General features: G+C 49.0%; 1 protein-coding gene across 4 annotated transcripts in view; it reads right to left on the bottom strand.

Annotated features, from left to right (window-relative positions):
• The window catches only part of PBX1 (PBX homeobox 1), a 243,261-nt gene that overhangs the window by 46,730 nt on the left and 172,113 nt on the right, over nt 1-24,418 (bottom strand). For all 4 annotated transcript variants that reach the window (XM_048860127.2, XM_048860126.2, XM_048860130.2 and 1 more), the window contains exon 3: nt 5,041-5,285. In XM_048860127.2, coding sequence (XP_048716084.1) covers nt 5,041-5,285 — 245 coding nt within the window. The remainder of the gene's footprint in view (nt 1-5,040; nt 5,286-24,418) is intronic.

Raw genomic sequence — 24,418 nt, forward strand, 5'->3', positions numbered from 1 at the left:
GTAATCACTGGAATTACGGTGCTGACGGCATAGCACCACCCCACCCCGTGCACTCCCACCACCCGCGGTCCCCCGCTCCTCTCATTCCCATGGGGGTTCGGATTGGGCAGAGTTTGTTTTTAAAACATTTTCTCCGCCTGCTGCATCAGATGCTGGATGCTGGCAGGTCCGTGCAGTGAGGGGCTGCTGGGCCAGAGGGCAAGCAAACCACTTAGCAACACAGACAACAGCCCGGCGACCCGCAAAGCTGTGTCAAGTCACAGCAACATCAGGTCCCTGAGGTGCAGCCAGACACTGGACCTATCCCAGCCAGATCCTGCGCCCTGGGGCCAGCTTCCCGGCCGGTGGGACAGCTGTGGCCTGGAGGGGAGGTCTACCCCACACCTTAGGCTCATGAGACCACCCACGTGTGTGATTTCAGGTCAGTGCAAACTGATGCTGTCGGGATGCAATGGTCACAAACCACATTCCGCTGTCAAGCAGAGAAATCAAAGCATCTGGAGCTGAACAGCCGCGTAACTAGCCTGGCTAAAGCATAGCTGCTTCTCCAAGCTCTGTCTGAACAGGGAAATCTCTCAGCAGGCCTCACAACTCTCCTCCACAAAAGCCCCGGATCCTCTCAACCTCTGGTCTCCTTGGCGAACACCCAGTAGGTCCTCTGAGAGCCCTTCCAGCATCCCCCTGGGGCTTGTCACCTCTCTTCGCACTCCCGCAGGGTGTGTAGGGCTCTGCCATTGACAGGCTGCAGATGGATCCAATCACCTGCTGCATCATCTTGAAATGGGCTGAATTCTCTATGGCCACCAGTGCCGGCAGACTGAGGTTCTCTGGAAAGGGCTGCCTGAGCCCTGCCTCTGATCCCGAGCGGGGAACTGGAGAGGGAAAGCTGTTCTGATTCTCTGGCCCAGAGAGATGGCGGCTTGGTGGGACCCAGGACGCAGCAGGGAAGATCAAGTCAGTCCTGGCCAAAGTGCCTTCTCACTATCCCTTTCTGTGCCATTTCGAGAGCAAAGGTGGAACCATGTCCAGGCTCTTTGCACATGTAAAGTCATGATAGTGACGTTACGGCAGAACCCAGTTATCCAGAGGTCTTGGGAGACATTCCAAAAAGGCCAGACGGCCAGGGGACCTCGGCCCCGTCTCGGACTCATGGCTCCCGTCGACAGCTGCCTGGGCTCCCCAAAGCCACCTCAGCAGGAGGACAGGAAGCTGCATGGCAGGGATTCACTACCCAAGTCTTTATCCACTGATCAGACTCCAGCACAAAGATTAAAAATCAAAGGTGGGGGGAAACATCTGACCCTGGGAAAGCCACCCACTCCAGCAAAGTAGGACTTGAAAAGGTAAGGGTTATCTGACACATGCCGTCCACTTATACTTCCCACCTTTGCCCACCTACTGTGGTCAGACTCCCCTTGCTGCTGGTTTTCCCAGCACAAATGAGGGCTCAGAAATTAGGCGGAGAGGGACTAGGCATGAAGTAGCCCTATGCCAGCAGCAGGAGTGAAGCTGGCAGGCTGTCCTCTGGTTAGGAGTACTGTGTTTTGGCTTTGGGCGGAGAGAGACCTCATTTGATTGAGGGGAGATGGAGAAGGGGGCAATCAAGAGACACACCTTGCTGTCAGTCCAGGAACACAGACAATGGAGTATCTCTCTTTTGACAGTAAGTCCAATTTCCCCTGAGCCAACAGCTCATTGTCAGTTTTACAGCCAATGGTACGCAAGGGATGTAGCCAGCCTCACGTCTGACTGCTTTTGGCTGCCCTAACCTGATGTCGGGTACCCATTTTCCAGCTAGGTTGGCCTATCAGTGTGAGATCGAGCGAGACTCAAACCCACGCCCTTCAGGATTACAGTTGAGAGCCTTTACCACTCAGCCACTGCACCTCAGACTACCAGGGGTTAAACACAGCACCCGCAAAACCGAGGCGGACTTGAGCAGCTCAGTACACACTTCTACGTACAACAGAGCAAGCAGAAACCGCTGCAACAAAAACTTTGCAGCATTAGCAGTCCCAGTCTGCAAATCAGGTGACTTATTTCCTCTCTTTCACCAATACCAAAATGTTTCACAATTTTTTGTCAGTTTCGCCAAATTGCATTGGCTGGAAAAAAAAATCCTAGAAAAAAAAAAACCCTGAAAAAAACAGAAATGTTTTGTTTTGGCATTCTCAAGACAAAATGTTGTTTTCATTTTTTTTGGTTCTAAATGATTTTTTGTTTCAAAATTTAATATAAAAATGTTTGAACATGGTCAAAATTAAAAGGAAACATTTTGGTTTTGTAACTTTTTGTTCAAGCATTTTTTTGGGGGGAGGTTACTTTTTGATTGGCTGAAAATTTTGAAAAATGTGGGTTTTAGTTCAACCTCAAATGATTTTTTCCCAATTTTTCAGAACCAAAAAATCTCCCAGGTCTACCCCTGCAGAGCCGTGCCTTATTCACCGAGACTGTTACCAGGTTCCTTGCTTTTAAGGCCAGAAGGGTCCATTGTTGTCTAGTGTGACCTCCTGCGTAACACAGACCATACCATTTCCTGTGTCTCATTCAATCTACATCTTGTTCACCCTGTATAAACTCTCTCACTTAGTGCATCCCCGTTACTCCAGTTAGTGGGTCCCCCTTTCCTCTACCTCCCCCATCCTCCTCAGTGGGACTGCCTGGCCTGCACGCTTCAGGGACTCTACAGCAAAGTAGCTACAGAAACCTTCCTGCACAATTCAGCAGAGGGGATACTTTGCAGCTACCCTCTTGAAAAGTACCTCGGCTCTCCATAGCTCCCAAGGACCTGAGGATATGTCTACACTAAACACAGCCCAAGCCTCTGTCCACACACAACTCAGTCTGAGTCTGGTCAGCAAGCACTCAGGACCCAGATCCTAGGATCTTGCTAGGCAGTTGCCTTGGAGCCAGAGTCCCGCTGAGATTCAGGTCCAAGCTCTGTCATTTTGTAGTGTGGAAGCAGCTCAAGCCATAGACGTTTATCAGAAGGTTTGTGTAGCGCAATATGGGTGTGTTGGCATGGCCCTGAGACCCGGGTCTAGCTATTGTAAGCTTGGGTTTACAGTGCAGTGTGGATGCTCAAGCACAGGCTTCGAAATACCAAGTCCACAGACCTGGGTTTACAATGCAGTGTAGACACATCCCTATTGGGCAACAAAGGGGGCAGGGTTGGTTCAGTGCCCCTCCTAAGCTTGCTTAAATGTAGCTACTCCACCAGTGGTCACCGGCTCTCTGAAGGGTTACAGATTTTACAGGATGTTCCACTTTTTGGCTGAATCAGGCCACCTGTCCTACAGACACCAGTGGCTGAAAGCCTTTATAATCTGGACATTAGAGAGCAGCATGCAATGAAATACAGACGTTTCGCCTTTCACTCATTTCTCATAATCCCGTGGGTCTGAAGGAGGAGAGGTGTAATGGTCAGTGAGTTACAGGTCTATGCACGATACAACTCAGCCCTTCTGTCACTGACAATATGGCTAAATTGTCGTACGCAATGTGCCTCCTATGAGCAGTTCAAACACTCCTCCATTAGCCAAATCTCAAGCAATTTCCACCAGGATATTTAAGGCATTTTCCCTCAGCCAGGGCGATTTCCCGCCCAGTTTCAACTCCACCCATTCTGGTGCTCAGGCTGCTAAAAAAATCTTCAAACAATTGTTTTTATAATGGAGAATTAGGTTCCCACCAGCCTCACTTCTCTGTATCCTAGGTACTTATACATCCCCATCGTCATAGCATCCAAGCAACTCACAAGCTGTAACATATTTCTCCTCGCAGACACTTCTGTGAGCAATAATCTCCATGTACCAATGGGAAACTGAGGCACGGAGATGAAGGGTATGTCTACACTGAAAAAAACCAACAATAAACCTGGCAGCGAGTCCCACATGGCGGCAGGGCTCAGGCCAGGCTTGCTGTCCCAAGGTGTCCCGTTCCGACTTTGGGAAATATGGTCACCATACCAGTGAGTCATTAGCAGAGCAGGGAATTGAACCTGGACCATTCGGGGGCGGGGGATGCCACCAGGAACCAGGGCTCGGGCAAGCGGCGACGCCAGGTGGATCAGGCAAGCCCTGCATGGCCGGGGGAGGGCATAATAAGGCAAGCCCTGTGTGCAGGTGCCATGAGTCATTAGCAGAACAGATAATTGAACCTGGGTCTTCCGAGGCCCAGGCTAAGGCCCTAATCACTGGACCAGTGTTCCTCTCTCCGTTTACTCCTAAGAGGGCTGAATATTTCTTGGTCAAGTTTAAAAACCAAACAATCTGCTTTATGGAGACCCCATGCCTGTCAGGAGCTGGTTGAAAAGTGGCAGAATGAGTTTGCAGAGTTTGAAATGGCTCAGTTTTGCCTTCTTCACAAAGTTTTTCAGGGTTGTTTTCACTGAATTTGTTACCAAAATTTTGATCAAAATCCTTAGGTAAAAAACCAGATTTTCTTACTGAAAATGGGCTTTTCAGTAAACGAAGCATTTCTTGAACGATTCTGATTCAAATGCTGACGCTATTTTGATAACAAAACATGGATTAAAACAATGTATCATGGAAAAGTCTGCAAAAGCCAAACCAAACCCCAAATTGTTTTTGAGATAAAAAAGTTTTGGCAAATAAATAAATAAATAACAAATCATAATAATAAGTTTTTTCTTCTGATAAAAAAAAAAAAAACTTTGTGTGCAAAAGTTTTGACCAGCTCCCCATGTCAGATCTCAGCCTGAACGGTGGACGTCTCAGGAAGTTCTAAGCTACAGGGATGTGTAGCAGCTACGCTCATGCCACCTTGACAATAGATGTCACTAGTGCTCCAGCCCATATGAACACAGCCATGCTGGCTTGGCATACAGAATTGTGTGTAGGTAACATACCGATTCTCTTATCGGTTCCATTTTCTGTTGCATTATCTTCCCTCTCCTGTACAGGCACATTATCCCTTGAATGCGTTTATTTCCTTGATCAGAGCTTCATTTAAAGCCTGACTTCGCTTTGGCCTGGAGAGGGGAAGCCTCTGCTTAGCCTCCGCGAATGAGCCTGTTACCTGTTCATATTTCTCCAGCTCCGTGTGGTAGATCTGTCGGATCTGCGAGAGTTTAGCTCTGTAGTCAGAATGCTCCACGGAATTGTCTGAGCCAGCCCCTCCGGATGCTGCAGCGGCGGCTGCAGCCGCTGCTGAACCCCCTCCTTTCTCAGGCCCTGCCACGCCCTCTGCCAAGAGCATGTTGTCCAGTCGCATCAGCTGCGGGTCTGTGGGCTCTTCTTCCTGGGCTCCCCGGATACTCAGGACTGTGAGAAGAGACAGAGGAGGGAGGAAACGATTAGCAATGCCCTGAGGATGAACACAAACAATAGCAACAGCTCAGCAGGCAGAGAGGGCCAGATTCTCCGCTGAGGTAACTCGGCACAGCTCGAGCCACGTCGGTGGAGCCGTGCCAATTGACATTAGCTGGGGATCTGGCCCCCCGACTTCAATGGAGCTGTGCCCTATTTACACCGACCTGGCCCTTGCTTGCAAACCCTTAGTGAGCCTCTAGTTCACCCGTTCAAACCCAGCCCCGGCAGCGACTCGGCACAATCACCAGCTCGTGACTCTATACTGGCCCTCGCCTGAAGCGAGCCGGGGCCTGGAGCCGTTCACAGCGGCCGGAGCCCACGGCACAACTGTCGCTGGTCGGCCCCCTTGTGACAGTCTCAGCCCGGATGGGCCGCGGGCTCTGCTCTCACCCGCCGTGGCGCTCCCCTGGAGTAGGGTGGGGTACGCTGGGAAACGCTGGCACTAAGCTTGCCACCTTTCGAACGGCTGGTAACTTCACCCCCGAGGCCCAGCCCCTTGCCTTGCCTCTTCCCCCAAGGCCCCACCTCCTCTCCACCTCTTCCACCACGGCCCTGGCCCCAGCCTGCCTCTTCCCAAGCCCCCCCCCCCCCCCCAGAGGATTCAGGGGGCCGGGGGCAAAGCAATTTCGGGGGCCCCTTCCATAAAAAAAAGTTAGTTTTGCCGCCCCAAGTGGTGAAGAAGAAAAAAAGAAAAACCCAAGTTGCGCCGCCGAAGACAGAAGAGGACAGGAGGACCCGCTGCCAAATTGCTGCAGATTGCCCCACTTGCCTCCCCTCTGGGTGGCCCTGCTTCCCCCACTTCCCTTCTTCCCCCCCAAAGCCCCGCCCCTGTTGCTGCTCTGCCCCCTTCCCCTGTTGCTCGCTGGATCATCTCAAGGAGCCTTCCTGCAGGTAGTAGGCAGCCTCGGCTGAGCAGGGGCTGGCGCGTGTAAATGAGCTGGACACAGAAGCCAAAAACCGGACTATCCGGGTAAAAACCTGGATGGGTGGCAGCCGCTACCTCCCACGCTGTCCCTTCCTCTGTGGGCAAACAGAGGGCTCCTGTCCGCAGATCTGTCAACTGGACCCTTTCACCAGCCCTCCTTAGAGTGGGCATGGCAAAGAGACCTCAGCACGGAGGATTGAACCAAGTTGTATGGTTCAGGAACCCTGCAGACAGGCCCCACTGGTGGCAGAAGTACCAGGGTGAATGCCCCAATTGAGCCCATCCTTTCCAAGGCTCATGAGCTGCCACCAGCTGGAGACAGAACGGGGAGAGAGCAGTCCCCACCGTGCCCCGCCAGCTGTGGTCAGCAGAGAGCTCTGCACTGGTGAGCTGCTGCTGGAGCTTAGAGCGTGGTGGCTAAGGGGCAAGGGGCTGCAGACACATTTCCCGCCGACGGTTCTTTGCCAGCACCTGCAGCCCCCATTTCAGGGGAGGGGAAACCCATCAGTGCAATGAGAGTTAACGCCGCAGACATGATGCTTTAATAAATAAATTGCAAGTCCTGTGTGCGTCTGGCTGGCCCCGTGGGCTCTTGCCAGTTCTGGTTGTTTCCGCAGCCTTTGCAGGTCACCCCCATGAGGTTGTGACAGGGAAGGTAGATGTGAGGCCGATGTAAGGGGACATTTAGTTATTCGGGGCATTGTGTTCTCCACATGACCAGCTTGGGCTGCAGACTGTTTACACATGCTCCTCAATTACAATGGGAAGAGGAGGAGGTTTTGTTTTTGTCTTTTAAAGGGCATTATATTTTTAAAGGCAAATAAAAAACTAGAAATCATGAGGCTAATTAATAACATGGCTTTGTATTTCCAAACAGCTGCACAAATATTAGATCATTCACGGTGGAAATAATCATTCAATGAATATTAACTCTTGGTTACATGTGTTTCTTTTTCTTCCCTTAGGGAAAAATCTCAGAGGGCTAAAACCAACAGAAATTTTATAGTGAGCTATAAAAACCTAGAATTCTATAGGTGGGGTCAAGGTGCTCTCCAGAAATGCAAACACTCTATTATATTCCAATCCATAGGGCTTTTCCCTGGGGTTGATTTCTACATATTGTTGTTCTGTGATCATATCTGACTCCAGAATCTGACCGAATGATTGCTCTGCTCTTTGTTCTCACAAGAAGAAATATTAAGAAGCAAAATCTTGTTCTCAGATCTGCACGGCGGATAAACTAGAGGCACTAACAGCAACCGTGCAAACCCAAATAAATACAAGCCTGCTTTACCTGATGCATTGGGTGTTGCACACACAGAGAATACAACAGGGGACAGAATCAGAGCAGGATTCCCAATTCTCTCATTTTTTATGACTGATACAAAGGACACAAGCATTTGATTTCACCAAAATTTGCTGAAATGCATCAAAAACAGAAGGCAGATCTGAGAATAAGGCAGAGGGCTGCAAGTCTGGAGGCCTGACTTCTGTTCTCAGCTCTCGCACACATTCCTAATGTGATCTTGCATGAGTCATTTCTGGCCTCATCCTACTCCCATCGAAGTCTACGATAAAACCCACATTGACTTCAGTGGGAGCCAGAAGAAGCCCTCAGCCTTGATCCTGCAACAAGCAGGACCCCTGTGCAGAGCTCATTTCAGGATCAGGGCCTTAAACAACTCATGCCTCAGTTTCCCTGCCTTTAAAAGTGGCTTTTACAAGGCTTAACTGATATGTGCTTGGAAAGCCTCTGGTGGAAGACAAAAGGAAAATAAAAAATATTAATAATAAGAGTTTTATTATTTGGAAACGGCTTTTTGTCATTCTTGGGACTTACTTGAACTGTATTAAGCCAAGAGAGCAGCAATAACCATATTCTCACAAATTACTTGCCAAAGAGAGAATTTTCTAGTATTCTCACAGCTTCAGTTCATGCTTCAAACACAAGTAAAATCACTCTCTTGCTTTGAGTGTTTTTCCTAAAATCACTCTCTCACTTTTTGAAATTAAAAATAAAAATTACAGCAAAAACCAAAAACCAAAAAAACAACACTCCACTGCAACACTCACTTTGCAAAAGTGGATGCCCAGCCCGAGTTTGCAAAACCTGTGTGTGCGTATGCACTCTGCCAACAGGCAGAGCTGGGTGGCAAAATGGTAAATGTGTACCAAGCAGCCTGCCTGAAAACTCCACTGAAGTGGAGGGGGAAAATGGAGGGGGTAGGGGGAGGAATGCGCAAACTGGCAACTTAAGATGTTGAATCACCTTTTTTTTTTTTTTTAAGCTGACTGTATTTTAATTTTGTAAGCCTTGCTGGGAAGGGTAAGAAACAGCTGCATTTAGACAGAATCTGGACATGGTCAGGGATGCTAATAACAGAGAGGAAGAACCAGTGCATTGAATTTCCTTAGCGATTCTGTGGGCCAATATATACATATTATATGGCATAGCTGTGTGATGATCCCTTGATTTTAATGGAGCTATGCTTTCTTATGTCTAAAATGAATCTGACCCATTATTCCTAGCCCTGTAATCTGCACTGCCAACCATCAGCAAATGGTTTTACTGTCAGTTTAAAAAAATAATCTAAAATTGGCTGCCAATAAAAAGTCGTAACAGGCCAGTGAAAATAACAAGAAACATATTTTTCCTTAATCTAGAATAAGTTTCTGAATGATACAATTACTATTAATAGAAACCAATTTTAAGTAAAAGGCTCAGCTGAGAATGAACATGAGTAATAGGAGACTTGAAACCCCTCAAATGGCTTTGAAATCTTAATTTTCTGGACACAAATCCTTTCTAGTATTTTTTGGACCTTTTGTGTTTGAAATTTTGTCAGTGAAAAGGATTGAAATTTGCAAGTAAATTTGTGAGCAAAATAAAAAAATAAATTACAAACAATTGCTAATTAAGAATCCGATGAAGTGAGCTGTAGCTCACGAAAGCTCATGCTCAAATAAATTGGTTAGTCTCTAAGGTGCCACAAGTACTCCTTTTCTTTTTGCGAATACAGACTAACACGGCTGTTACTCTGAAACCTGTAATTAAGAATTATAATTTACATACTAGAGATGGGTTGAAGATGCCAAATTTACATCCGAATCCTAGTTTCAAAGAGACAAGAATTCAGAAGAGTTGAGATTCAGAATTTTGGCCAAAGCCCCACCTCTCTTACATAGGTATTACTCCAAAGGTATATGATGCTTTGCTAAAATCAACAGAAAGATTCTATAACTAAGACGCACAAAGCAAGCCAACTGACTGACAGGACAAAAACAAAACAAAAAACATCTCCTGAGGTGGAGAGACGGTGGGGAAGGAAATCACAGCAGAAGATGTGGAGCACTGTCAATGAAACGTGTGTTGATTTGCGGTTGGTTATCCTTAATCCTAAACAAGAGGAAAGGCAAACGGCAGAACTTAAAAGGAGGAAAAGGAGGCAGAAGATGGGACGGAGACGAAGATGACATGAATGGTGGACAATAATCTCCTGTTCTTCCCAACAAAACTCAAAAGACAAATTGAAACAAAAATAAAAGGTGAAAACAAATATAAAATAGAGTTTCAAGCCAGACACACTTTTGGTTAGGATTTGAAAAGAGAGATTTTTTTACATTAATAATAAAAACTCACTGCCTAGTCAGGTGTGCACGTGTGATTAATTAGTCTGTGTGTGTAGAGTCTTTTCAAGAAAAGTGCTATGTAAGTGCTTAGTATTATTACTGTATAATGTGAACCATACACACACTGTGTTCTATTATATCCACATCTGCATATTTGTGCGAGTACACATTATATTACTATTACATTATAATTATATATGTTTAATGAGTGGAATCCAAAAATCAGCTGGGTGAGAAGGCGCTGGGATTTGCAGCAATTGTGCCTGTTTGGCTAGCCAGGTAGAATAACACTATTAAATAAATAAATGAAAAGGCCAGTGTGTCTAAGCAGATCTGATGCCACCTAGTTATTGCTTGAAGTCTGCGCTCTGGTGAGTAGAAGACAAAATGATTATTTAAAAGCTCCTTTATCTTCCCGGCAGCATATATGACTCAAATGAACCTTCTGCCAGGACACCCGAGATGTTAACACTCATCCAGCACGATCCAATTCAAGCGGCAGACTGTTACCTAATCCAGCAACTATCACATATGATCAAGGCCCTGCTGCGCGGATTGGCCCCCTACCTCTCTCTTGTTCATCCCCTGCTCAGCTGGAAATGGGTTTAAAGGGACAAGGGACCCATTCCTGACAGTCGGAGACACTCCCCAGGCTGGGGCACCGGAGTCTATGGATTTCCATACCCAGGAAAGAGAATTGAGAAATCGGTGAGGGAATTTAGCAGCATTCAATGCAAATCCCTTTATAGGGTTTCTATGGGATCAGCTCCCCAGCTGGCGCAAATCAGTGCAGATAACAGTTATGTCAATTTACATCAGCTGAGGATTTGGCCCAGGGCATCTGTGTCAGTGACAGACTCTTTAATGAACATTTGGACAGTTATGAATTCATTTGAACCAAGGGGCTATCAGCCCGTGCCCTTAACACCAGCAGGGCCATTTTTCCAATGAGTGCTTTGCCACTGATTTCAGTGGAGGCAGGAGCACATCAGACACCACCACCACCTCGCAGCTGGTACCGACCACCCCCCCCTTTGGCTGCCTTGTCGGGGGGGCTCCGGAAACCAAGAATGGGGCAAAGGGGGTCAGTGTGTGAGGATGCCACCTAGGCCGTAGTTCTGTGAATAGTCAAGGAAGGCCTTCATTCTCCCAGGCTGTCAGTCTTCCCAGGAGAAAGGGGAAAACAAAGTGAAAATAAAACCAATTTGGCAGAACGGTATTTTCTTCCGCTCTGCCGTCCCACTCCCTCCTCGTTTCTTAGAAGAGAAACCAGATGCTGACATTCCCCAATTTCTCCTCTGTCCTCAGAAGCACCCTTCCCACAGCCCAAGGTGGAGACCCAATAGCCCAGCACACTCAATTTGTTTCTTTTCATGATAGGAAAAAAAAAATACAGGCTAAGAACTAGGGAAAAAAAGACTATTTTGTCCTTGGCTGCTCCACTGACAGCCTGACAAACCCGCTGGCTCCGCTGACTGCCACTAGAGGATGCTCTTCCTTCACAAAGAATCGGCTTTCGCCCAAATAAATAAGCAAACAAAACAAAAACCACACACCTCCTCCCCATTTGCACTGCTGCAAAATGCCTCTGCCACTAATTTCTGAACTCCCAGGCCGAGTGCAATCACGGAGGGGACATTCCTCAGCGTTACAGCATTATTGGGGTCAGGTTCGTGGGTGGGACGGCGACATCAGGTCCAGGTCGTCGCCCACTGGCACGCTCCTCCTTAGGTGGTGTTCAAGTAACAAAGCCAGGGTTTGGGTCAGGTCACGGGGGTGACCAACATCCAACCCTGGGGCAAAGCTCGCCCCATGAGCATCCTCATGGTTAATACACAGGTCCCACCTCCAGAGACGACAGGTCCAAGCATGCAACGATCCATCTGCAAGTCAGCTGCCGTTGCAGTTAGCAGTCCCAAAAACAATCGATGAGGCTCATAAAATGCCCACAAGACCTGCTTGCACCATACCAGACCCACTCATGGGAAGAAAGATGACTCCCATTCCCATCACATTGAGCCTTCAAGCCGCTTTCCCGGGGCATGATGCCATGGATGTCCGCGGTAATGCACCTCTGTGCAGGCCGCAGCCTTGGCCCATTCCCTCCGCCCTTCATTTCCCACCTTCCCCCCTCTTCTGGCCTGGTATTTCAGAAGTTTTCCTCGGACCTTGAAGGTCTGTCCCAGCCCCAGTTCTGAGCCTCCTGCTCCATAGCTGCAAGGCTGCAGTACGGGCATCTCCTTGCCCCCTTGGCAAGTGCTGACAAGCTTCTAAGGGGACTTCTGGGGATAAGGCATCTATGGCTCGGGACTTGCCCCAGCCTGGAAGGCAGTGTGGTTTAACAGCTAGAGCAGGGAGCTGGAAGCTCAACAGTAGCACCCCTACCGCTGACTCGCTGTGGGAAAGTCCCTTCACCTCTGCCTCTGTTTCCCCAGCTCTAAAATGGGGATAAATGATCACTGCCTGCTGCTCGTAACGCAGCCCGAGGGTTGCTGATGGAGGTGGTAGGGATGCAGACAGCATTATTAGTAACGTATCCACAGCTATGGCTCTACAGGGACCACAGCACGATCCAATCACAGCAGCATCCTCCCACACCCCTTCTCCTTTCGTCCTGCCTTGGGGCCAGTGGGCATCATATCCTCTGCTCATTTCCCACTTGGTCACACAGCAGCTCCCCAGGCCTGCTGGCAGGTGGGACACTCATGTGCTGAGCGGGTACCTCCTTTCACTGTGGAGAGTTGCCTGTGCATGCTGCACCGGGGCAGTCTAGTTCAGCAGTTCAGGCTTGTTTTTTCTGCTTTGGCATTGCACACGTGTGCGGCTCAGGAAATGTATCCTCCCTCTATCCAGAGCCAGGGGTTATCATCATCATCTGCGAGAGGACATCATCTGGATCCTACATTTGGACCTTCATCCAACACGGCATTAGTAGGCAGTGACATCACATATGCGTAAAGTCATCGTGGACTCGCACAACACGGACATGATGCCAGATCCCCATGGAGCAATGCTCCGTGGCAAAGCCTGACCTCAGCCCTAGGGTCTTTCACTGTCCTGCTCGGTGGGGACCTGGGACAGAGGCGTGAGAATTGCAAGGAGTCCCTGAACAGGCAGGCTGTCCTAGAAGTGTTCGGGTTCCAGATTCTCTAAGATGCATCATGAGCAAGTTCTTTCCAACCTGGAGGCTGCATGACTCTCTGCCTCCCCCATTTCGAGAGCAATGGACAAAACACCAGCAAGGGCTCCAATCAAACAGAAGAGGAGGAGTCTGCTTCTTAGGAGCACTTGGAAAGCACAAGTCAGAGCACTGATGAAACTTACAAGAGGGTCTCTGGGCTGCTTCTCATCCCCTCGTTCACTCCCTACCATCCTCACAATCCCCAGATCACGGCAGTACAACCCTTGGCTGAGTGCTGAATTCCTTTGGGAGCCTCATCGGGAAGAGAGTTGTGGAGTGATCCCATCCAGCTGTTGAGTGCTGGCTCTTAAACACTCCTAGGGAACCCCCTCCACCTCCCAAATTTACATCTCTTTCCTTCTCAGATGTTGCTTTTCAGTCCTTAAAGTCATAGGTGTGCGGGGGGGGGGGGGGGGGGGGGGAGGATAGCATAATGCAGGGGTCTCAAACACGCGGCCCGCGGAGTTATTTCCTGCAGCCCGCCATAGGTGCCGACTCCCTCACTCTGCACCTCACCCCCTCCCGTCCCTCCTCGCGCCCCTCCAGCATGCTGTGTCCCCACTCCTCCACCTAACTCCCAGCGCTTCCCGCTTAGGACTTTCCAGGAGGGAGCGGGGAGGAGCAGGGATACGGCACGCTCAGGGGAGGAGGCAGCGTGGAAGAGGCAGGGCCAGGCCGGGGATTTGGGGAAGGAGTTGGAATAGGGGCAGTGTGTGTGTGTGGGGTGGGGCGGGGGGGAGGAGTTGGAGCGGGGACTTTGGGGAAGGGGTTGGAATGGAGGCAGGGAAGGGGTGGGGCATGCACTGAAGTGTCGCTAGAGGCGAATAAACCAGAGGGCAGGACAAGCCCAGGCTCCCCTTCTCCCCTCCCCCCCGGCCCAAGTCCCGGGGGCTTCCTCCTCCGCCTGCCCAGCTCCAGGCTGCCAACTTGTGCCAAGCTGCGCAAGTGGAGCGGTGGGAGCGTGGGGCAGCACAAGGCTGCCGTCCCCAGCCATACACAAATGCGCAGCGGGGCTAAGCAGAGCCTGGTGCTGTAGAGCTGCGAGCAGCAGAAGGGAGGGAGAGCAACAGGCTGGGAAGGGGATCTACGGGGGCCGCCAAGGCTGTATTAACCGTGCTGGGCAGACGGGGGTGGGGATTGTGTTTTTTCTCAGCCAGCCCCTCGCTAGTTTCTTGGTGCATCGCAGAGTTTTCACATTTGAAAACAGCCCCCAATTCCTCGCTCCTCCCCTGAAAACAAGCACGATTTGCAAACTGGGGGGGAGGCCCCCCAAGGGTGCTTTCCAAGCCGTGTTGTATGAAAAAGGTTTCAGTGATGCGGCCCTCGGGCCAATGTACTAGTCCTCATGTGGCCCTCGTGGTGATTTGAGTTTGAGATCACTGGCCTAATGGATCCAGTTAAACCTAGGCAGCGAGCTGGGGTGGTGGTTGACATGCTGAAGACCTTGCATTCAGGAGCGTGCTCTGCGGAGAAGGGATGGAGAATGACAGAGACATGGTCCATTATGCAGAAGAAAGGATCGAGTTGCCAAGTTCTTGCCATCTTTCCGACAGGAACACCAATTTCCCTAACCAAATTGAATGCCTAAAGGCAGCAGGGTGCTGTTTGAAAGAGAAGGGATGTTGTTTGCTCACACGTCCTGGTCAGATTCCAATCACAGTAGGATAATTAACCTTGTAGTTTAGATAAACTCTTCTTTGCTTCCTATCCTCAGCTGTTGCACAGTGCTGGTAAAAGAGCTCCCACAATGCACCCCAGAGGCAGCTGCATTTCAGTGAAGTAATTCCTATATGTAGTTGGCAAAGAGTTTTTGGATCCTTTTGGATGTAAATTGGAAGGATGAAGAGCTTGAAATGGGGCTAAGGGAAAAGTAAAGTTGCACATCAGAAAGAATGTTGTTTATTAGCCTGTGTAATAGTCTCCAAAGGGATGTGATGGAACCATTGGAGAAGAGGCTGTAGGGAAACACTGTGGGTTTGCAGGGGGGGAAGATGAACTAGAATGACCTGGTAGCTCCTTTCTGGCTCTAATTTCGGAGAGCATTTGGGTAAAAATGAGTCCCAGTGGCCGGAATCTTGACCAAACCCATCATGAAACACAGCGAGGTCGTACTTCCGATAACACGGATACAGAATTCAAATGTCTGCCTAAGCTGGGTGTGCTGCCCTATATTTTTGTTGAACCGCCTTTCCAAGGGGACCTTTTAAAGGAGGAGGAGATTTCCAGCAAATGATTGCAAGTTATCGAAAATAATGTGCCACTTAGCGTCGGAGGCGAGCATCCTGGCAGGCGGCAATGGGAAGCAGCACTGAGCAGATGGGAGTGATTAGGCTGTGATTTTCAGAAGGGCTTTCTTCCCTGCCTCCACTGTGCTTAAGATATGCTGGAAAAACCCAGGGGCTTGAGAGAAGCTGAGGGCTCTTCTGCTGCAGCCATGGGGTCATGATCTACCCCCAAGAATGGCTTTCCCCATGGAATTGGGGATGTCTCCAGTGGACGGCCAAGAGTCCAGGAGTGGAAGAGTATCTCTAGGGAGATCCATGATGCTCGTTATTATCATTCACCAGCCACCCTTCCTGACATATATGCCCACCCATGCACAGTGAGGCAGCATTGCACCTCTACGTGAATGCCAACGCAGAAACTCCCCTGGAAATATTACTCAGCCAGATGTTAAAAGGTCATGTCAGGCTAAAAATGATCCCTCGCACGATTTTATCACAGCCCTCGCAATATTTGGTAGCGTTCTTAAAGCCCCAGCTGCTGGAGTCATGTGAATGCAGGAGAATCGCTCATTTCACTTTAAAAGCATGCAAGTGTTCAGTCCTCATGGTTGCAGTAAAAACTTGCAAATGTGACCCAGAAACCAGGAGGCCAATAAAAAGAACCCCAAATTTGTTTTTTTTAAAAAATCACATTATTTTTAAACCAGTCTCATGATTCCCTAGCGCCTGAATCATGTGGCTGGGGTTGGCCATACTGAATCTTAAACAGCCGGATTCCCTCCTGCCTTGTGTTAATTGTAATACTTTAGACAATTGAAAATGGGAGGGTTTGAAACACTTCACGACCGACTGCTCTTTGTTTATTACCCTTCAGCTTGGCCAAAGCAATTAGGACGATGGTGTTTCACCTCCTGGAAGAGAGGTACCACACTGGCTTTGGGTTTGTCCTACATCACAACCTGGTTTCATTGAATTAAAATAACCAAGACTCCCTCCCTGCCCCACCCCAGCCCCAAACACATTTCCGGTGACAAAAGTTATTTCAGCTCCTCTTTTCAAACAAAGCCGAAGTTACTCACCAGTGGCCCAATGTCAAAGTGAGCTAGGAAATTAAAGGGAACTCTTGGGCTTTTTTGTTTATGGGCCCTAGGAGATGGAAACGTGGCAAAAGTCAGAGGCTTCTGCATAAGAAAAGATGGGGGCAGTTTCCCTAGATATATTCTAGGGAATGGTTTATGGAGAAGGCCACAGGGCCAGATTCAGTCTTGCTCTGAGTGGGCTCAGCTGGGTGGAAGACAATGGAGCTGGGTTGCGCACAGTAACAAGTTCAGTGCTTAAACAACTTGCCATGGTTTCCTTGCCTCCCCTCCCACTGTAAGAGCAGAGCTGACAACTCTCTGGCCCTCCTTGGATTTGGGTGGGGGTTTTCGTGTCCCAGAGTGGATCTCTTTGCCTTTCCTTGGGCAAGTCAGTTAGAAACCCCTCCCTCTAGGTTTCCCAAGGACCATTGCTTATCAAACCAAGGACAGTGGTGTGTGTCATTTGCCAGGAGGGTGACATATGTGAAGGCTGAGGCTGGCGATAATGGACTGGGAATTTGGGGGAAGGGAAGGAGGGCATGGGGCAATACAAGGTCTGGATCTGTGTCACGATTTAGGGGGCGAAAGAGAGAATAGATGCTCCGCTCAGCAGATGGCACCAATGTCATCACCCGGATGCCCCAGCGCTTGACAGAGATCAGCCCCTGGATGAAGAGCAGCTGTGGCCAGCTGATCCCAAGCAGACAGAAGTGATGATAGGGAGGGGGAAACCATCTGAGCAGCTAGCCAAGACCAGGGACTCTTGCCTCCACCAAAGGCGTCTGCCCTTCCTTGGCCAAGGTGCTACAACGTCTTGAGATCTCAGGATACCCCGGCAGCAGCAGTGATGTAATTTGCATTCTCCCTCCTCCAGCACACTAGGAAGCTACCGCACTCCTCTCATATGAGGATCCAGCCAGCAAAATTCAATATGTCCATGCAGGGCTAGTGAAGCTGACAGTATCTGGGGCAGGTGGAAACGCTGTAACCCAGGCGCTCTGGCTTGCCCAGAATGCAGCATCTCCTGGGGAAGAAAAGCCACCAAGAAAACATCACACCCCTCCGCTTTGCTACAGTGCCAGGCCAGAGCCCCAGCTTCAACTTTAAGGCCCTCAGGACTTTGGGTCCAGACTGAGACCGCCTCTCCACCCAGGAACTGCGGAGGGGCAAGGCAGAGGAGCGTGCACAGGATGAAGTCAAGGCACCCCCTTGAAAGTCCCTGCAAGTGGAATGAATGACCTGCTACAGGAGATCAAACTGATGTGTAGTCCCCACACTGAGCACTTGCAGAGCATGGCACAAGAGAGACTGGCAGAGTGGACGTGTCGCTGAAAACTTGCCATGTCCCTGTTTGATGGATCAAGTCCCAGCGTCCCATCCATTTTATGAAATCCCATGTGCTGAACCCATGCATATTCCCAGGGAGTGTCGACGCTGCGGCTGGATTGGGCCTCTAAGCCCGGGTACACAGATGCACACTAGATCTGCTTGAGCAAGCACGCCAAAAAGTGCAGCGTGGATGTTGCAGCAGGGCTGGCGGCCTGGGCTGGCTGCCGGAGGAGAAGCCCACCCCTGCCCCAGGGTCTGTACACAGGTGGCTAGCACAAGCCACTGCCCACGCTCTAACAGCCACATGGCTATTTTCAGCATGCTAGCTCAAGGCCAGCTAGTGGCATGTGTCTGTCTACCCGGGCTGGGGGATAACGCCCCTCCCTGCAGAGCAGACCTGTGACCAGTGAAGCCTCACGACAGCACTCCCACACAGTCAGACCCACAGAGAGTGGGGCAGGAAAAGGGGGATGAGCATTGGCCTCAGCTGCCAATATCCTCTGACTCACCCTGCACTGACCCTCGCTGCTATCACAGGTGTCCTGGCTTTTCACTTTAAATATCAGGTCACCTCAGTGACCCACATTCAGTGACAACAAAAATATCAGCCCCCTGACAGGAGCTTTGTGCAAACTGGAGAATGACCCTCTGATAGACACTCGTATCCCAGTTGGGTGAAATGCTTCCCCACCACCAGTTCAAGGGTCCACGAGACAGACACAGCAAGGTAACCTCAGCTTTCTTGGCAAGCGTGTGTAAACGTCCAATTGACATTAACGGTCAGAACAACAGAGGTGAAACCATTTGCACACAGCTGATCCATTCAAATCTTTTTAAAACTGGGTCTATTCGCATTTACAGTGTTTTACTAGCCACAATTCACAAGAAAATCAGTTTACACTCCTAAACTTAGGCTGGGTTTTCAGGAGAAGTGTAAAGAAGTTGAAAGTCAAAGGGATTTGGGTGACTAACTCTCATGCTCCTTTGAAAATCTATTTTTTTCTACAGACACACACAATACATTCCAGAGTGTGTCATACATGAGCAAAATGCTTCTTTTTAAAATCTACTTCAAACAGGAAATGTATATTTCCCCCACCTCCTTTCCAAAACTTAAAAATGGGTGAACAGATTTTGCTCAGACTTTCCAGAAGAAACCATCTCTGTGCTGAGATGAAGGGTGGAAAATTGCAGCCAGCAAAGAGGGAACTTTTTTCAGAAAGGGAGGACCACTGTGAAACTAAGGGGCAGTTTCCACCACAAATTTCCACAGACTAAAGTAAAAAGAAGTATCTTCTAACTACCAGTGCTGCCAAGTCTGCCTGGATTCAGAGTTCAGCCCTGTTCATTCTTGCTAGTGCATTGTCATCTGTAACCATGACCCAAACGAGATCTATTACAGGTGAAGATAAGGTGCGTTTGACTCACCCTATACATCACAGCTGGGACAGGTTTTCTGCTGCTGATGCACTCAGAGAAGGGAACACCACTTAGCTTTCACACCCCAGGGTCACTCCACAGGGTTACTGGGGGAGATCCAGCTTTTTATTTCTACAGGGTCAGATCCTGTGAGCTCCTCACCTCAATGAGAGCTAAGATAGCTCAGCAGGTTACAAGACTGAGCCCAAACTAGTCACATTTGATTGTCAAAAAGAAAAGGAGTACTTGTGGCACCTTAGAGACTAACAAATTTATTTGAGCATAAGCTTTTCTTTTTGTGGATACAGACTAACACGGCTACCACTCTGAAACCTGTCATTTGATTGTCAGTGAGCCACAGAAACAAAGCGACCAATTTGAGAGCAGCTTTTCAGGACGGAACTACTCTATCCTTTGCTTTCACTTTTGTTAAAGTGACAGGGCCAGATTGTCAGCTGGTGCAAAGTGGCATAGCTCCATTGAAACCAGAGTGACGTCAGCTGAGAATCTAGCCCAGCTTTTCTCAAACGGTGGTCCGTGACGGTACTCCAGGGGGTCCGCGGGCCCCGCTGATCAACTCCTCCCACTCCCTCCCTCAACTCGTGCACCCCGGGGAACAGCTGTTCTCCGATGTGCAGGAGGCACTGGAGGGAGGGGGAGGAGTGGGGATGAAGCATGCCCGGGGAGGGGGTGGAATTACGTCTGGGGCCGCTGGCCCCATTAATCAACTTCTGCCCCTCCCTTCCAGTGCCTCCTGCACACCGGGGAATAGCTGTTCAGTGGCATGCAGGAGGGGCTGGGAGGGAGGGGGAGGAGCAGGGATGAGGTGCGCTTGGGGGAGGGGGTAGAAAGAGGCGGAGAAGAGGAGGGGCGGGGGTGTGGGCCTTGGGGGAAGGAGTGAAATGCGAGGTGGGGCCTGAGGCTGAGTGGGAGGCTTGGGGGTCAGCAAAAAATTTTAAATCAGAATGGGGGTCCTCGGGTTGCTAAAGTTTGAAAACCGTTGATCTAGGCCATACAATGTACGTACACAGCACCTGCACACGTATACCCTGATTTTATGTCTGCCTGGACATACCTCCCCATAGACGGTGATGGATGTAGGACCTACACTGAGCCGCACTGGACTCATTCCATTGACTTCACAGGGCTTTCAGTCAGACCATGGAAGAACCTAATAGCATGAAATAAGGCAGAGGTGTGTCATAACGGACATCATCAAGAGTTTTGGATGGGTACAAACTGTAACTCTCCCATTGCGTATCCACTAGCATGTTACCCAGGCCATCCCAATAGACCCCCTTTTTTCTGCACCACTCTGATGGATGTTGCAGGTGTCATGTAAGTTACAGAAAACAGGAATGTTTTAGAGAGTTTTAAAATACTTTATTTGTGCTATTTTTTGTTTGTATCCCTCTCATCTGCAAAGCCAGTTGCCTTAGTGACAAGACTCTGACAGCGCAAGGCTCAAGAGGTGAGAAAAACTAACACATTTGAGAAAAAAACTTGGAAAGTGAGCTAAAATAACTGTTTCCATAATAACGTATCAATTGTAATAATGTGGGGATTTGAAGGCCTGAATAAAAACCGATTCCGCAAGAACCTGAATCAACCAGGAACAGACCAAGTTCTGAGGATCTCCCCTTTCCAATAGTATAAACCTTCCAGTTTTCTAGCTCTCTAGGTTTGCAAGGAACTGGCATGTGAGGCCCATCCTACACTTCATGGCACAGTATAAGGCTGCAATCTAACAAAGCACTATGGGTAAAGATTTCCATATTTAAAAAAGTCAATAAAAGGTAGGCTCCTAAAGTCAAGATCCTCTAGTCTAAAGTACCTGAGGTACCAGACTCCCACTGGAATTAATCTGGGCCAAAGTCACTTGGAAAAAGGGGCTTATGCGGTTTTAAAGTTTTACCCCCTGACCCCGATTCAGCAAGTCTTCTCTACTCATCAAAGCACTTAAGCATGTGCTTACCTTTAGGTCTGTGCTTAAAATCCCATTGACTTCAGGGGGACAACTGTCAAATTTAAACAAACCTGTGTTTCAGAGCTTTGCTGTAGCAGGGCTTAATTACAGGGGCACATTCAGAAATAATTCTCTGGCAAGTCATTTTCACAATACGACAGTTGCCTGAAGCGACGCCTAGACTGAACTAGCTAGCGGTAGTTCAACACTCCAGAGAGAGATGGATTCGTGGCAGAGCACAGGTCAGGGGCGCAAAGGTGCACGTTAGGTGCAAGATATCACTCGGCGATGGCCTCTTCATGTGATATGGAATACGCTACGCATTATATCTCACAAACGCACTAGCTTCCTTGGCAGGCCGAAGAACAGCCACAGTACAAACGGAACTGCAGATCAGCCAGCAGGAGAGAGAATCGCTGTTTACAGCCATTTGTGGCTTCAAAAATGAGAATGAATCAGGTGGCCTCTTCCCCAACCTTCCCCCTTCTCCCCCCACCCCCCGAACAATCACACAGATTTTTGGCTTTCTTCCTTGCCTGACAGAAGCTGCTTCAGCTTCACCAGGCTACTGGTCTCTGCTCCACAAAGTACCTGCAGCCCAGGCTTGCTTACTGCTCAGTATAATCAAACAAATAACAAAACCCCGGCAACTTAATTACCCCATGATATTACTTTGCTGCTGACCTTTGACCCCTCAGCCAAACTCCCCCAGGAGGTCAAAACTGTCAGGATCGTATTACCTTATCAAGTTCCTTCCTTGGAAGAACAAAAATAAATATTTAACCACATTCTTATGGGGAGGGAAAGACCTGTAATTAAGGTTCCCTTACCCGTTCTCTTTCTGTCTCCTACCCTCCCTATGCCAGGTCAGACATCCTGCCTAACCCTTCAGGACTGCTTGAAACCACTGACCTCAAGGCAAGTTTACCTAAGGTAGCCAAGTGTTGAATCCCATCGGAGCAATTCCACATATCAACAACTCTTACCGGGCCTGAAGTAATCAGCTTATCTAATGAAGCAGTTCTCCTGCCTTGACCAGGAGAAGATTAGCGGGCTGGTCTGGCAGTGAAGTGTAATCAATCCTTTATCTACATAAACTACCTCAGGGCTTCCCAAAATCTGTCAGAGCCTGGACCACCCCACACTACTGAGATTGTCTTGCAAACTCATCTCTTTTCTCATTCCCAGTCACCAGCCTATCCGGGAGAAGGTAACATCCCGCTGGCAGCGCCCTCAGTTGCTTATATGGAAAAGCAGAGGGCATGCCGTTGGTGTGCAGAGACTGCTGCCCATCATGCCAACTGGCACTGTCTCATTGTTTTACTTGGACTCTCCTTTTGGTCTGTATTCAGCCGTTCTCCTGTCTTACAGTTCAATTGCCAGCTCCTGGCCTTTTTGTTCAGCTTTTGTACAGTGCCTAGCGCAACAGGATCCCTGTCCACGATTGCATTTGCTAGGAGCTATAGAGATTCAAAGAAGAAGTTAGGAAGGCAATGGATTTCCAGCTCCTTTTGATGCAATTTAACAGCTGGGGGAGGGCAAGGCTGCATCCTCTGCCTACCCAGCTCTAGACTCTGCTCAGCCCCCGCACGTGTGCTGTAGAGCACCAATGGACCAGCGTTGGACCACAGGCTATATTATAGCTGAGCTGTTATTAGTCAGCTTGGTTCACAGCACCTGACTAAGCCATGCAGGAAATGCTTGTGACTGTAACCACACCTCCATGTTAAAGCAGGGAGGGGAGAGAAATCCACGATTTCCCCCAGCCAACGACAGAACTAGATCATCCTCGGCATGCCAAATCCCAAAGAGACGTAAGGCTCCTTGCAGAGCGAGCGCCACGTGGATTGGTCTCTAGCTAGGTCCTTAGGACAGCCTGGCTGGATATTCAGTTGTTTCCCTCAGTGGCCCCTTTACCACACAAAATAAATAGCATTATAAATATAAATAATATCAATGAAACAGCTAGAGCTGGATGATGAACGGCATATATTTTCCATGAAAAAATCCATTTGCACAAAAAAAAATCTACATTTTAAAAAAAATAAATCTAGACTGGATTTCTTCCCTCTAGTCTGTGACATCCCACCTGGGGAGGGAGAATCTGATTTTAAAAAGAAGCCAGAAGCACATTCTAGTTCTCAGATAGTGGGGACAGCAGTCAGCCCTCCTGGGTTCTATATGTCATTCTGCCTCTGTGACCCCAAGCATGTCACGGCACCACTCCATGCCTCAGTTTCCCCACTTTTCACATTTGCCTTCGTAGAGTTCTTAGCGCTCATTGGCTCAAAGGTGCTAGATCAACACCAGCATTATTGTTATGATTCCAGACTGACAGGGTCGCTGGTAAAATGCTGGCAAAATCCCGCCTCATGGTGAAAAGGCCCCGAGGCCTCAGTTCTGAATGGCAGCTTGGACTGCTGGACTTTGGGGTAAAGGGATTTCTCCCCTGTTTCCTCCACAGAAGAGGAGAAAGCAAATCCTCACTGTGGTGCAAAGAAACCACCAGCCAAGACAGCAAATCCAGCACTTCCATTGCACTCCATCCTCACACCTCTTCACAAACAAGAACAAACCAACCCACCAATCGCCCTTGGTGAAGCAGATATTACAAGCTTCATCTTGCCAATGGGAAGCTGAGGCAAAATGGGGATGTGCTTTACCCAAAGATACAGCTGGAGTCACAGAGCTGGGATAAGAATTTGGCAACTACTCCCTTCCACCACACACATGCACACAACTTGACTTTTACTCCTGGCTCTGCTACTGACAGAGTGACCTTGGGCAAGTCAGTGCCCCTCTCTGCCTCAGTTTCCCCCTCTATAAAATGGGGCTAACGAAACCTCCTTGTAAAAACGCTTTGAGATCTGCTGATGAAAAGTGCCGATAACAGCTAGGTGTTGTTATTATACACACACACACTCTTCAGTGTGACCACTTAACATCAAGCATTTGCACGATCAGAGCCCTAAATTAAAGCTTTGAACCCTAATTCTTAAGTAGCAACAAACAAAAAAACTAAGAGAGGAAATGATGAAGAGTCTGATCTTTGTCTCGCTCATGAGGCCAACCATAAAAGAACCTCTGAGATTAAGAGTGCCCTGCCCGGCTGGGATCCATGCTTCCCACTCCCTCTGTCCTCTTCAGTGCTTTGCATATGAATCCTCTCCATTGAAAAGAAACTGGCTTTTGAACCAACTGCATCTGTTGATGAGAATCTGTGGTCTCCGGAGCCCCTCAGAGAGCCAGGGTCCTCTCAACCTCTCCAGGCCAGCCATGAAATTATAAACAAACAAAGAAAGCCCCCCCCACAAAAGGAACTGCCTCTTTT

The sequence above is a fragment of the Caretta caretta genome, chromosome 8 (genome assembly GCF_965140235.1).
Source record: "Caretta caretta isolate rCarCar2 chromosome 8, rCarCar1.hap1, whole genome shotgun sequence".
NCBI lineage: Eukaryota > Metazoa > Chordata > Testudines > Cheloniidae > Caretta > Caretta caretta.